The 14,831-nt window shown below is 35.7% G+C and overlaps 2 protein-coding genes across 4 annotated transcripts; one reads left to right on the plus strand and one right to left on the minus strand.

Annotated features, from left to right (window-relative positions):
* The first annotated feature begins 316 nt into the window (after nt 1-316).
* On the plus strand, nt 317-12,229 carry ZnT77C (Zinc transporter 77C). Of its 2 annotated transcripts, none has more exons than XM_068294995.1 (4): nt 317-424; nt 6,667-6,872; nt 10,522-11,263; nt 11,338-12,229. In XM_068294995.1, exons 2-4 carry the CDS (start codon nt 6,684-6,686, stop codon nt 12,000-12,002), a joined length of 1,596 nt encoding a protein of 531 aa, XP_068151096.1. In that variant the 5' UTR covers nt 317-424; nt 6,667-6,683; the 3' UTR covers nt 12,003-12,229. The 2 variants fall into 2 exon arrangements, with proteins under 2 accessions (XP_068151096.1, XP_068151087.1); XM_068294986.1 differs by lacking the exon at nt 317-424 and adding an exon at nt 1,105-1,351.
* On the minus strand, nt 12,141-14,819 carry isoQC (iso Glutaminyl cyclase). 2 transcript variants are annotated; one of them, XM_068295006.1, is made up of 2 exons: nt 14,682-14,819; nt 12,141-13,866 (listed from the first exon to the last, which is right to left on the minus strand). In XM_068295006.1, the coding sequence occupies exons 1-2, from the start codon at nt 14,817-14,819 to the stop codon at nt 12,928-12,930; spliced, it is 1,077 nt and encodes a 358-aa protein (XP_068151107.1). In that variant the 3' UTR covers nt 12,141-12,927. The 2 variants fall into 2 exon arrangements, with proteins under 2 accessions (XP_068151107.1, XP_068151115.1); XM_068295014.1 differs by lacking the exon at nt 14,682-14,819 and adding an exon at nt 13,937-14,282.
* Between the last annotated feature and the right edge of the window lie 12 nt (nt 14,820-14,831).

Consider the following 14,831-nt stretch of genomic DNA (forward strand, 5'->3'; position numbering starts at 1 on the left):
TTGCCAGACAGTTGGCAAAATACTATTTAAATTCAAGTGCCCAACGGTCGTAAGGCTGGCGCTCTTTGGCTTTGCTTATCTTACATTTGATTTACCTATTTTTAAACACTTTTATAGCTACTCTTAAGCGTCGAATGCTCTAGTTTGCTGTAGTGTTGCTCGCTGTCACTTCCCTGGCCTTTTATCTAATATGGCTTGCTCTAATTGCAATTATGTCCAGAGTAAAATTTAATTTGTTATGCCTAAAAGCCAAAAGAAACCTTTTGTTTTTGTGGCGTAAAAGAAGCTACAGAGTAAAACAGTTGCCAACGCGCTACTCAAGTGTGAACATTACCTAAATTCAATACATACGTTTTTGCTATACCAAATGATAAGTGGACTTAATAAATAATAAAAATAAAACATCAAAAATTCCTCTAACTAGGTAAAAATTGGGACACTCACAAGTCCATAAATTAAACCTCATTGGCGACCCTCCATACTTATGATATGATAATAACAAATTAGAAAGAGATTAGCATATTGGACATACATACATAGGCAAAGATAAAAAAGGACTATTCGTGTAAGCCGAAACTTTAATACCCTCACAAATTGGCATATCACTTAAAAGGTACATGCATTTATGGTTTTTGAAACATATTATTTCGCCAATAAATCTTAGCCAGGTTATGTCCAGATCTCCTTTGTACAAAATGTTATTATTAAGCACACATAAAAATGGCTTTTTACTGCGTTAGGGTATGCGTAAAGAGGAAAGTTTGCAAATTAATCAGCACACGTTCTTCCTGATAACGCTTAACGCCTACTACTATCTTCAGGTCTCACCCACTCTCACACTCTCTTATTTGCTATTCCTCACTCCCTTACTCTCTTGTGTGGTGTACCTTGCTTAATCTCTCTCTGTATTTTCCTTTGTGTGTCGATCTCGCTCTCTCCCACACACTGCTGCGAATTTTACGCTCACTTTCAATTTTTTTTCGTATTGAATTTGATTTGCCGGCTATTTCGCTGTCTCTCCTCCTTAGTTTCGTACATCGGTTTTTGTTGTGGTTGTGGGTTCCACATATATCTCTTCGATCTTCTCATTCGTGTTTGAGCCGCGCTGCCACTAACATCGTTTGAATCGAAGGCTTTAATTCTCGTGGGTGATCCAACACAACAAATTTTTGAACAACATCAAAACCAACCAACTGAAAATAAAAATCAAAACAATAAAATTTCAACTAAATGCTGTGCTAAAAATAAATATCAAAATTCTATGTATATGTACATATAGGAAAACAAAAAAAAAAAAAAAAAAAACCATTTGATCAACACAAACAGTCAAAATATAAAATACAAATTTTGTGTAAGAATTCCAGCTTATTTTTCTTTAGTGATAACATTTGAAATAATCAAAGAGAAACACACCTTAAATTATTCATTAATCAATAGATTGATATATCTATCTGTATGAGTATATAAATATATATGTATATATGTATATATACTATATATAGACTGAACCATTTAGCAAGTGATTCGGGCAGCTCTTGGCACCGAAAAATCATCATTTTTTTGCGTTATAAAAATAAATGTTATATTTTTTTCTAAATTAATGCTAATTAAAGCATATGTCTGGATTTATTTTTAATTGTAAAGAGGAGGTGAACAACAACAAAATATAACGCTACTTTGAGAGTTTTTATGTAAAAGTTGATTCAATGCAAATATGACTAAACCTTGAAAATCGGTCAAGAATCAACCAAGTCTAAAGCCAATTACTTTGAGGGGGCTCGCGGGATTTCTAACGTTAAAGCCCTCCTCATTAAATGTAATTTTCAACAATTTCAATTTCAATTTGTATTCTCTTTATTTTTAATTTAATTTTTTGTTTGTGTTTTTGTTAGCGTTTTGTTTAATGGTTATTGTGTGTCTTTTTTCCTATATAATACATCTATTTTATTATATTTTTTTATCTGTGCTCACGTTGATATTCTAATATGCTTAAACCAGATATCGAAATCTATATCTGTTGGGTGAAAGTGTTTAAAGGATTTGGTTTGGTGTCACGTATATCGGGCTCCATAAAAATGCAATTAAAATACTGTTTTTTGGTTTATTGCTGGTGTTTTTTTATTGTTTTCTTTTTATAATTTTAGTGGAATTAACGTGTTGCAAAATATGTGCAGGTGCAGCAGCCTGTTTAGTTTTTAATAGAAATATGGTTTTGTTTGCATTGCAAATTCCTTCATCTAATTTAAACAATAAAAGAAACTGACCTAACTCAAAAATTGCATTAAAGCAGCGCACTCCAAGTGATTAGATAAAAGAACAAGGTCCTCACCCACTCTCAAGAAGTTCATACATACATACATAAATAATTGGGATAAGACTAGTCTGTCAAATCGTTAAGAGGTTTACCTTTTTTGTATTAAGATTAGTTATTTGAATTAAATTTGTAGGGTAATCTTTGTTTTTTCATCTGTCAAGGACTTGAATAAACCTGTTTGTCTAGCTCAGTGAGAAAGAACCCATAATAGAGTCAAAACAATGTTACTTAAGAGGAAACAAAGAAAGTTATATGGAGAGAAAGAGAGATAGAAAGAGAGAGAGAGAGAAAGGGCTATATACATGCATATGTACATACATACATATGTACATACATACATATCTGTAAATGTGTAAGTACAGCTATCTCGTTATCAGCCATAGATGTGGTTTGTCTCGCACATGCAAAAACTTGTTCAAATATGTTCATCCATTTGATAATTGTTAACGACAGCAGAATAGTACATACATACATATGTATGTATGTATGTACACACAAAAATATATGTACATATGTTTGTAATATTGCCACCTAATATTATCGATGTTTACACCGAAACAATGTATGTAGTTGTCTATACATATGTATACTATGTATGTACAAATACATAGTATTGTAGTAGTAAATCTTAAATTCCATAGGCATACTAACATTAAAGCTCATAGCTTTGTGCCTAGGAAGCGACCTTGTCGACGTGTTCAAAATGGTTAGACGAAACGGGCCAGGGACCCCTTTACTACAACCGATCTACCTACAAAATCCATTTCCAAATTACAATTTGGTGTTGCCAAAAAAGCAGAAAACAAAACACACACAAAAGTGATTTGTATGCAGGCAAAGTAATATCAAATGAACAAAAACAAAATGTGCCAAGATTTTGAATTGGAATACGACGTATGTACATATGTATATACATACATATGTACATACATATGTATGTGTACCTCTATAGTGACGAATTGTTGCATTGATCTAATTGACAGTCTTCAATTGAGTCTGTCAACTGACTTGAGATTTATGAAGTGTATAAATTCCTAAAAAACCCGGATCTTTTTGCAATAAATGGGCTAAACTTTAACTCTCTGATTTTGTTTCTCCACATAATATGGCTTAAACTGATTATCGCGTTATATAGTACAGATATGTACTTATATATGTATATGTACATGCACCCACATGGCAACTAAAATGATTTGAAGTGTTTTCTCCTTTGTCTGATTGCGTGGCTTATCTTTTATTATCTACATACAAACATACACTACCCTCCCCCATATAAACTACAAACCTCTTGTATCTTCAATGAAAATGAATTGTAATTGAGGAAATGAACGTTTAGCTCCGATCAAATGGAACAACAGATGTATTCGCAGTTAGTACTAAGTTGATTCGTGTATTTAACAGGTGCATAGATACTACATACATATGTATGTACATACATACTACATGATGGTTATAGGGGTTGAGGAGGGGGGGTGCCACAATCCCTGGGTGGCTACCTGTGTTGCCTATCCCATTATATGTACATATATCTCTCCATCGACTTGACTAATTTGTATTTTTGTATATTTCTCTATGAGAGAAACAAATCTATTTCCCCGGAGGCGCCACATTTAGATTTTGGATTGCATTGTGTTTAAGCTTCTTTCCAATTAACATTGTTTCAAAAAAAACAGATAAGGTTTTTGTAAAATAATTCACTAAAAGGTGCGACGGCGACACCCACGTGTGACAGTTCGAAATGTGGATTACATCATTGATTAAATCGATATGCCAAATCGATAGAATTGTCTATATAAAGACTTAGGAAAAAGGCATTTAGTATGCCAAATTGATTTGAATTAGATATTAATCAGATGATGATGGGATAATATTACACAAATCGTGACAAAGTAGATTCCAAAGAGACTCATTAACATTCTAAACAATTTGTTATTCTGAACGGTATAGGAATCCGACGAAATTAAACTAACCTCGTAATTCAGTTCAGTCAGGCAATTTGAAAAATTGAAATTTGCAAACGCCATCCAAGTTTTTATGATATCTATTATTATCTTTTTTCTATTATATTGAGAAATGTCCGCCAGGATTAAGACTTTGTAAATGGTAACATTTTTATGGCTGAATGTTTCTTAAAAAAAGGTCACATATATCTTTTGAGATAGTCATATCTAAACACTTTATCTAGAACGTGTTCTCTTTTTTTGTTGTTTTTCGGGTTGAAGGATTTTCGAAATAATCTCAGTTGATAGCTAACTAAGTACAGGTAGGAGACATGATTTTAGATACTTGTTCTAGAATATGGCTAGAATTGCAATTAAATGAGGAGATAACACAAACACACACTCGTTATCAACGTACTAGTTCTTAACGACTTTGTCCTAGAAAATAAACATAAACATATTTTAGATTCCATACGCACATTCTATTTAGTTGTCGTTGTGGTAGTCTAATGAACCATTTGGTTTATCCACAAATAATAATTACCCACATAAAAAGGGTTAACCTTCGGGCTCAAACTGGTCACGCTGATCACGTAATGTTACATCAATGTCACAGGTAAATCGGTTCGATAGTCAGGTAGCAGGTAACCAGTAGCTCTTAAGCTCATCTACACATTTGCATGCCAGGCAGGCAGTCAGCCAGGCGGAATGGGCGGAGATGGCGCACAACTCTTGGCCATATATACACGTAGAATAATCATCATGATTACCATATGGCACATGCAGCTGGCATAAGGTGTGAACCTTAAATGGGTTAAAGACAGTTCATCTAACCCCGTCCCCTTCCCATCCAAGGCATAGAAATGCAAAACTTGAACTTGACACAGTTTAACACACCGAAAGCAGCGAAATCAAATGGAAAGTGTTTTTTCGTATCAAACTGAAAGTGAAGGAAAGTACCTGTAATTGAAATTATAGGAGTTAAGTCATGTCGAAGACATTTCACAGCAATATTAAACCAAATGAAACTCAAGAGTATTTCTTAACTTGGCTTAAAATTCACAAAGCCCTTCAGTTCCTAATCATAGGATATTTCAATAACTACTCTCTAGAGGAATCCTTACGTATTCTTTGTCAATCTTGTAAGAACTTTTTTCAGCTTATCGCTAGAGAGTCATCACTTCGAAGTCCATTCCCTTGCCTGAGCTGACTTTGTCTGTGAATCGGGACAAAAGGGGATCCTCCTTATTGCCAACTTCCTTATTTTATAATTTCATGTTCATATATGTTTTCAGATTAAGAAATTTTTGTTGTCGACTTTGCAGCAAGTTGAATTAGACAAGTAATTGTCCCAGATGGGAATAAATTAACTATTAGTTTTAAAAATAACTCAGAATTTGACTTAAAGTAGACATTTTATTTCAAAACCGGAGAGGAATATCCCAGAAATCGTGTGAAATACTAGAGGCCTTTCAATATTGTGGAGTATGTGAACATGGTCTCTTCCAATTGTTCACTTTTGCTCACATTTTCTTATTTGCTTACTAACCAAAAATCATAAATTATCATTCACAATATTAAACAAATTGATTTGATTATCAAGTTAATGTTTTGATGCAGTGCAATTGAACAATTTCAGTGAGCAACTGATCAACTGAGCAGTAAATAAAGCATTTGAATTGGAATGTAGTGAGCAAGTGAACAAAATGAGTGAGTTGGCTGACTTCCAAACAAGAACAAGTAAACAATGTTTACCCAACACTAATCTTAAGTACTGATCCTAGCAAGGACCTATTGTTAGTCAGGATTCAAATTAGAGAAGCAGCCATTTTTTAACAAAATATTTTTAAGAAATATATAAAATATAACTTTATTTTTAAATGAATGGAACCATAGATGGATCCAGGGGGAGTCTGGCGATTCTCTACCCCCGCCGATATGTTAATATTGATGAATTCTTAATCTTACCCAGATGGATTGGGGAATCTTTGCATTAGTTATACGTAATACGTATTCTAGTCAAGTAAAAACAAAATCAGACCTCCAAAATTTTTCTATGGGTTTGGATTTCCATATTTCAATACTATTAGAATCCAGCAGGGATACGTTCTCTGGATCTTAGGATCTATGAACTTTTCTATGGCTTCTAGTGGGTTTTCTTGGCTTAAAGTTCAGGATCCCCAATCATCTAAATTTAACACAAAATTGTGTCAATTGTTATGATCAACATTTCATGTGAGGTTGCACTTTAATCGATACAAACAAACAAAAAATAAAGTTCGTTGACAATTTGTGTCACCTGAATGTACATCCATACATACATACATACATATGTATATATCTTTATATGTATACTTTTTGCGTTTTCAAATATTTAATCAATTAATTTTTGTGCTTTTCTTTGGTTTACAGCCCAGTTCAACACAAAAATGCCGATTAAAGATCTCCTACAGCGATGCCAGCCCATTCCCCTCTATGTGGTGTTGGTGCTATCCATTTGCTATTTTCTACTCCAAATGGTCTTCAGTCATATAACCCATGCATTGACTTTGCTCATGTCCTCGTATCACATGTTGTGCAATATTTTTGCACTTGCTGGTTGCATTTTAACAATTAAGGTAAGTGGAGCAACAAGTTTTTAAACTCAAAAAAATGTGTATGGGATGGGGATTTGTCTGGGGTCTGTCGCGTGCTTTCTGGTGCATTGAACTCTCATACCAAAATTTGATTATACATACATACAAACGTACATATTGGAGCAGTATCTCTTTCAATTGGTATTTTTGCAATACAAAAACAAAAAAAAATAATATAAAACAGGTTCCTTTTTCAGCTCATAATGTTGTTGTTGTTGTTGCTGTTGTTACCAGGCCCAATATTTATAACTTATGGGAATTTTTATTGCATTTTTGGTGTTTGTGAAAGAAACACATATTTATGTACATACAAATACATAGGTATGTAAATATGTACATATGTATATGTATGTAGCACGTGTGATATGATATGATATGATGTGGACTTGGGTTTCACTGTCTCCCTTCTCTTATCAACATAAAAATGTTGCCTTTAGGCTTAGTTAATGCCTATAGTTAACAGCTTGTTCTATCAGGATGTGACTCAAATTGTGATTTACGTTCGACAAGAGATAAAGACTTTGTTAACAGCTTGTTCAATTAACTAAAAATACGGTAACCATGGGGGGGGAAGGGGATACCATGACTACAATGCTTATAAGCGTCTAAATTGGACAAAACTTAATTTGTATTAATTTTAATGATTTGAATTCGATAACCCAAAGTCATCTTCTGACATGACCAAAGACACAAACAATTGAAATTGACCAAAGGAGTCGCCTCAGGACGGACATAATTGAGTTATTTTCCCGATTGCAAGGACGAAACCTTAAGTTGAGCTTTTGCGGGGAAAGCTTAGACCTCCAAGTTCGCGGTGGGCTTGCGGGAGCCGAGAAGGAAAGGTTTTATGCTCGGGGTCGACTAATGGTCCTCGGTAACATCCAGGATACGATAACAATCGTCTTGTTTGAGACAGATTGTTCCCACAACAGGATAGTGGACTCAGGTAATTCGTTGGCATAGATGGCTATGAGCAGAACATCCCAATTCTCAATACTAACACCTGGAAACTCCGTCTACAGCTGCAACGAATAGAAGTGTACTGAATAGTTAAGGGAGAATTTGGATGGTAAAAATATTTGCGTAAAACGAATACAAATATTTATAAATTGATGTTAAAAATATATACATATATGTATGTATATATTAAACAAAATGGATATAAACTTATATGTTAGGATCGAGATAAATTAAAATGGAAATAAATATATGCCGGGCCGTTCGATTTATGGATAGTGCTTTTGCCTTTTGTAGTTTTAAAGGTTTACTGGTTTTAACATGAGATTAGGCGTCAGATCAAAGTTCCTAGTAGGGGAAATTCCGGTGAGCAAGACTAATATACATAGGTATGTACATGTTGTCGAACGTAGTCCGTCAATCTACCGAGTGAGAGCGAGGTATCCACTTTCACATGTCTGGACCGATTTTGAGTATAAAAGACTTATTCCAAATATTCTTATCCCAAATTCGTGCTCGAGGAAAATCTTTGCGGCAGTGCTTAAAGTGAAAAGTAATATGAAAAGTGTAAAAAAATGGAAGAGAATTTTGGCTAGACATGAAAAGTGAAATCAGTATTTTGGATTTGTAGAATGGCCGTCACTGATCTGTCATCCCGAAATCAATTGGGAACAGCTCAAATAATTGTTTTGAAATTAAGGAAACTCCATTCTAAAACTTGCTGCATTGTCGTCCAGAGCATGGTAACTCAATGCATGGTATCGAAAATCATATGAAAGCGAAAGCGAGAGCAGATTCAATGGCAATTTGATAAAAGATAAAGATTTGCCATAAAATATTGAATTTTATTTCTTAGAATAAACCAAAATATAAAAAATTTTGGACTCAACATTTGGTTAAACGAAAATGGGTGAGGTAATACACAGACGAAAGCTTTTTCATAAACCAAGTGTAAAAGTATAATCTTGATCAGCATCAACAGCCGAGCCGGTCTAGCCAAGCCCATCTGTTTGAATACCAAGATTTTGGTGCCGGCTTAGTAAATGCTACGTGCTACATACAAAAATGTTATTTTAAAAATTCTGAAATTTAATAAATTTTGCGAATATTCATGTGTTTATTTTCAAGTTAGAAAAATATGTTTTAATCTGCATTTGACTATTTTCGCGAAAAATTCTGATTGTGAGTCCTTAATTCTGATATTTTTCATATTTCAATTTTCTTATTAGAAAGTTATCTTACATTTTTGCATTAAAATCTCAAAGACTAAAGTTTGACGCATTTTTGGAAGATTTTTTTCAATAACCGTGTCGAAAGTTATATTCAATAATTAAACTGATACACATAAAACCTTTGAAATTGTTTAGAAATAGAGATTGCAGATTGAAAGTTTTGTTGAAATTGAAAATGATTTTCAAACTTCTATATAATCATTATTAATCATTGGCGATCTTTAATCTTACAATTAGTCAATGATCATTTAAAAGATTTGAATTTTACCCAAAAGTTTCTCATCTCAGTTGACCCAGTTTAGCGAGGATTTCAAATGCAAATCATTAAAAAAAAAAAAAAAAAATAAACACAAAAATTATGACAAAGCAAATTTTGTAAATGTTTTAAATTTTTTTTTTATTATTATTAAGGTTTTGTTGCTCTGATCCGATGATCGTATAAATAGTGTGTATTGTGTGTGTGTGTGTGTGTGTGTGTGTGTGTGTGTGTGGTGTGGGTTGATGGGAAAGCGTGCCAAGCACGTTTCGCAAAAGACAAAGCCAAATATGAGAAATAAAAAATCACAAAGGTGACAGAAGAGCTTACAAACAAAAACCAAAAAAAAAAATTATAATATATTAACTTGGCTAGAAACCACAAAAATCAACACACACACACACACAATCGTAGGCATTGTGAGTGTTGGTTATATAATCATAATCCCAAAAACCGATCAGAGTTGGCGATGAATGAACGTACTGAGCAAGCTAAGCGGAGCGTTAAAATAGTTGGCAACAGTTTTTTTTTTTCGGTTAAAGCGTGTTTGTCTTTTTATACCCTTTCAAAAGGGGTTACATGGACTTCGGTCAGAAGTGGGCATAGAAAGAAGCATCTTAAGGTACATATATTATTTCTTGATCACGAACTCGTGCGGAGAGCTTGTCTGAATTAACTTAAACTCTTCGAAGACTTAGAAAGCTTTTCAATATACTCTTCGAACTCGACTGGATCGTAACTAGAGTTATAGATCAAAAACTAAGTGGTAATATCCTGAAATTATTAAAAAAAGTAAACTGTTTTGACATTTAATTAAACAACTTTTCTGAGAAATAACTAAATATTCTTCCAAAATCCGTTTATTTGGAATTAGGTGTTAAGGACCTTCTCTTAGGGAACTTAAAGATCTTATAGAGAAATAGGGGTTGTTTACTTCGACATCTAGTCATGGGTAGAGAAAGAGTAGCAGGAAGGGTATATAAACCTCGACCTGACTGTAGTTAGCCTGGCGCATTGGTTTTTTTTGGGAACTTAGAAAGCATGACGAGCAACGACAGTAACAAAGAAAATTGGAAACAGTTGAAAACCATTTGACAAAAATTTCACTGAAGCCAAAAGATATATGTACATACATACATACATAAAAACACTGCAACATTTTCTTTTTATCTGTGTTTCATTACAGCATAGCAAAAAGAAACAAGAAGAGGAGGAGAAGCGTTCTCTATATAAAAGAAAGTCAGTGCCATCATCGAATGTCTCGTCGCAGGATAAGATCACTGTGGTGGTTCAACTATCGGAAACCGAGGAACAAAAATTGGCCAACAAACGTGAGAGTCGGGAGCAAAAGCTGAGGAATACCTTCGGTTGGGCTCGCATCGATATATTGACCATGCTGATAGTCTTCATTATTTTGGCATCCTTATCCTTTTCCCTGGTGGTGGAAGCTCTACAGACTCTTGTTCATATCGATCACCAGGATACAATGCATTTACCCATTGAAGTGATGATGTTGGGATTTGTTGGTCTTATACTGAATGGACTGACCTATCTATTAATTGGTGGCTATACCCTGCATCAGGGGAGTTTCCTTCATTTGACACCCGGTGGCAATGTTGTCCTCGAACGGTCCATGTCCAGTAATATGGACGTGTCGCTTAAGCCGATGCAAAGACAATTGAGCAAATCTCGCAATGATCGTCAATTGCGTGAGGAATTGGAGGTGGAAATCGAAAACGGGGTCTATTTAACCACCAAGCGTCAGGGAGCCGTTGAGATGCTACGCGATGTATCGAGTACCATATTTGTGATTGTCTGCGCTGCCATCGTCTATGTGGCCGAGGATGAGAAGCATACGGCCAAATTTATTGATCCCGTCCTATCGATATTCTCTTGTGTCCTATTGCTGTCCTTGAGTTATCCATACAGTGAGTACAGATACGCTCGATAGCAACTTTGAAGTCCTGGATTTAATCTCGAATTTGTCTTTTGTTTTTTGCAGTGAAAGAGTCTTGCCTGATTCTGCTGCAGACTATACCCGGTTCGATTGATTTGGAGATTTTTGAACGCACTCTGGTCACCAAATTCCCGGAAATTGTTAGCTATCATGATCTGCATATATGGCAATTGGCTGCGCATCGTTATGTGGCCACCATACACATACAGTTCCAGAATCCCAAACTGTATTTAAAGATAATTGAACAAGTGCGAAATTATTTCCATGATCAGGGAATTGGTGCTGTGACCATACAACCGGAATTTTATCCATCGACAAACAAGAATGCCTCCGCCTCGCTGGAATGCCTGATGCAGTGTCAGGCTGCTGAATGTGCCGAGAAGGTTTGTTGTCGGGATTCACGTTCCGATTTGAGAGAAATAAGTCAATGTCCAGACGGTAGTCAGCCAGCAATGCCGTCCTCATCCTCCTCCTCCTCCTCTTGGACCAACAAACCTGCCAGCTGCTGTCCCAAATCACAGTCATGTGCAGAATTGAGTGTGGTCATAGTGGAGAAACCTCAAGAATTGAATGCCTCTCAATTGATGAAGGTTGACAAGGCTGATGGCAAGGAGGATAATAAGCAAGAGGTCGTTCTCCAGGCTCTGGAGGAGTCGTTACCCAAACTTATCATATCGAAATCCAGTCCGGAATTGGCCGAGAACTGCTAAGAGGCCCTTTTTTTATGTTTTAGTATTTTTTTTTTGACGATTTTAGCTAGTTCCTAAGATAATTTACAAAACTTATGCCATACCAACCACAACAAAACAAAAAAAGGAAATAATAATAATAATATTTTGGACGCTTAATTTAAATAAAAGTAAAGTTAAGATAAATTTATTTTATACAGACAAAAATGTACATTTATAATATACATATGGATATACATTTAACAATATTTTTATCTATGTATGAATGTATATCTATGCATAGTTTTTATACCCTTGCAGAAGGTGTAATGAAATTGGTCAGAAGTTTAAAAGGAGACGTTCCCGACCCCATATATATTCTCGATCAGCATGAGAAGCTGAGTCGATATAGCCATGTCCGTCTGTCCGTCCGTCGGTGCGTATGCTGAGCCATCTTATACATAAGCTAATAGGATGAAACTTGGTATTTAAGCAATTTATAACATGGGTGAGATGAAGTATGAAAACATCCGGATCGGAACACTATATCACACAGTGATATTCAAAAAATAGGTGGAGTTTGAGTATCCCTTTTTTTTTCTGTGTATTGATAAATTGATTTACAAAACAAGAATTTTCAACATGTAAAAATATATTTGCCAAGGATTGCAAGGGTATATAAACTTCGGCATAGCCGAACTTAGCTTCTTGAATATTTTGTTTTGTTTTCAATAGTTCCCTCTTTATAAAAATATCGTCTCACAATAAGTACAGTTAACAAGATAAGATCCACACATGGGGACATAGAATCCACAATGGGCAATAGTAGGCAATAGGTTACAGATTTTAGATAAAGCAGGTCAATAGTGTGATAAGGCCCTTCGGGTTTTGCGTTTTGTGTGCCGTGTTCCAATTGATATTTTGTTTTTGTTTTGTATTTTAACGGGGATTTTTTGATTCTCAGTTACTACGATTTTTCCAACAAATACTCGAGAGTAAAGAGTCGTATAATCAGCGCCAAATTGTCCGTGGTGGAATAATCAATCACGCTTTCGTTATCATCCGGCGTATGCCAGACTGTTGGAAAGGGAACGGGTATTAAATGTAGTATGGGTACATTTCGTTTAAGAAATGGTATATGATCATCCTCAATGTAGGAAGAGCGCATGGCCTGTGCTTGAAAATAACGCGTAGGATCACGTGGTGCCACGCCACTGGATGTATATTGTTCCAACAATCCTCGACTCGACAGACGGGACTCGAGGGCCAGCAGGCGCATATACCAAGATTCTGTATTGGCAAAGAAGCTGTAAAATGCCGGATCTGGTGCACCCAAGAGATCAAGCAATACCAACATATCAATGCTATCCAATTTGCCTTCCTTCTCCCAACGCTGAGCCAAATGCCGTGCCCCATATATCGAATCTTTAGGGCCCCACTCATCGAAGGCCTCCTCCCCATCGAAAAAGAGGAGCATAAGGCTACGTTTCGCCGTCTTTAATGATCCCAAATGCTTCTGCAACACATGGGCCAAATTCAATAACATGGCACAAGGCACTGCCGAATCGGTGGCACCCAAAAACTCCACATCCGGCATATATTTGCTATCATAATGACAGGCCAATACCAAATATGATTCCGCATTCGGATTCAATGTGGCTATAATGTTATGAAAATGCAAGGCACCCACTATCGGTGCCGTGTCATGGAAACTATTCAGTTCTACCTTCCAATCAAGATCCCTGAGAGACTGGACAATGTACTGACGCACAATACTATGATTCCCAGTGCCAACCACTCGGGGTATGAGTATATTCCGTATGGCTTCACGCAGATGTTGTTTGTCGGATAGATTGCTGTACTCCAAGAATTGTGATTCGCTCAGCTCACTGGGATTGTAGGAAGTCTGCAAGGCAAACACAGAAGGTAGAAAAAAGACTTTAATTTGAGTTCCATATGGCAGTGCGCGGCTGCACCTGCTTGCGTCCAACTAAATAATCTCCGGTATCTGTCTGAGATTTCGATCCCGTAATGGTCAGTGTGGCTATTAGAGCAGCCTGCATGCAAACGTTCCACATATTTATGTGTTGTGGCAATTTATTTAGCAACATCTTTGGTGGATAGCTTTGAGGAGGGTGTTTGGGTGGGCGGAAACAGATGCGAACAGGTGGTTCGAATCAATTGCAGACCGAGAACGTCTGGTATCTGGTATTGGCTTATTTGCACTGACAACTCAACATTATTCCAGGTATAGAAGGAAAGTGTAAGGGGCACACAACAAAAGGAAACAAAAACAACAAAATCAAATAGCGAACTGAAATATAAGAGCTCACATCGAACTAACAGCACGCACAGCGAGTTAACAGAGAACGAGTTAACAACACCTGTGAATCTTACAGTGAATTCAACAAGTTCTTTTACTTAGAATTTAGTATATTGTGTAAAAGGACTCTTATTGATCTTTTGTATGTACAACGAAGATTAATTGGAATTAGAATATAATGTGCGTTGACAAAAAACACTTAACTTGTTGTTCAAATGTACAGTTTCTCCGCCAATTGTGTAAAGGATTAGTCAGCTAACTCTTCGACTCACTGTTTGCCGTTCACATAGAACGAGTGGTGTAACTTAAACTTAAAACGGTTAACGATCGGCTATGTAGTTCTGAATTTTGAGTTTTTTTTTTTTTTTTGCATAATACTTATTTTCTTTTGATCTTACTTTTTTGATGTCTTGTAACTCGAAGCAGGCGCCTAAATTATATATTTTTTTGCGCGGTTTCGGCAAAATGTTTTTTATCGCCTCGGTCCATGAGTAATTTCTTACTAAGTTTTGACTGTGTTTAATTAATCCGCGCATTATTTGATGAAT

This window comes from Drosophila tropicalis, unplaced genomic scaffold (assembly GCF_018151085.1).
Source record: "Drosophila tropicalis isolate 14030-0801.00 unplaced genomic scaffold, ASM1815108v1 contig_1190, whole genome shotgun sequence".
In the NCBI taxonomy this organism is placed as follows: domain Eukaryota; kingdom Metazoa; phylum Arthropoda; class Insecta; order Diptera; family Drosophilidae; genus Drosophila; species Drosophila tropicalis.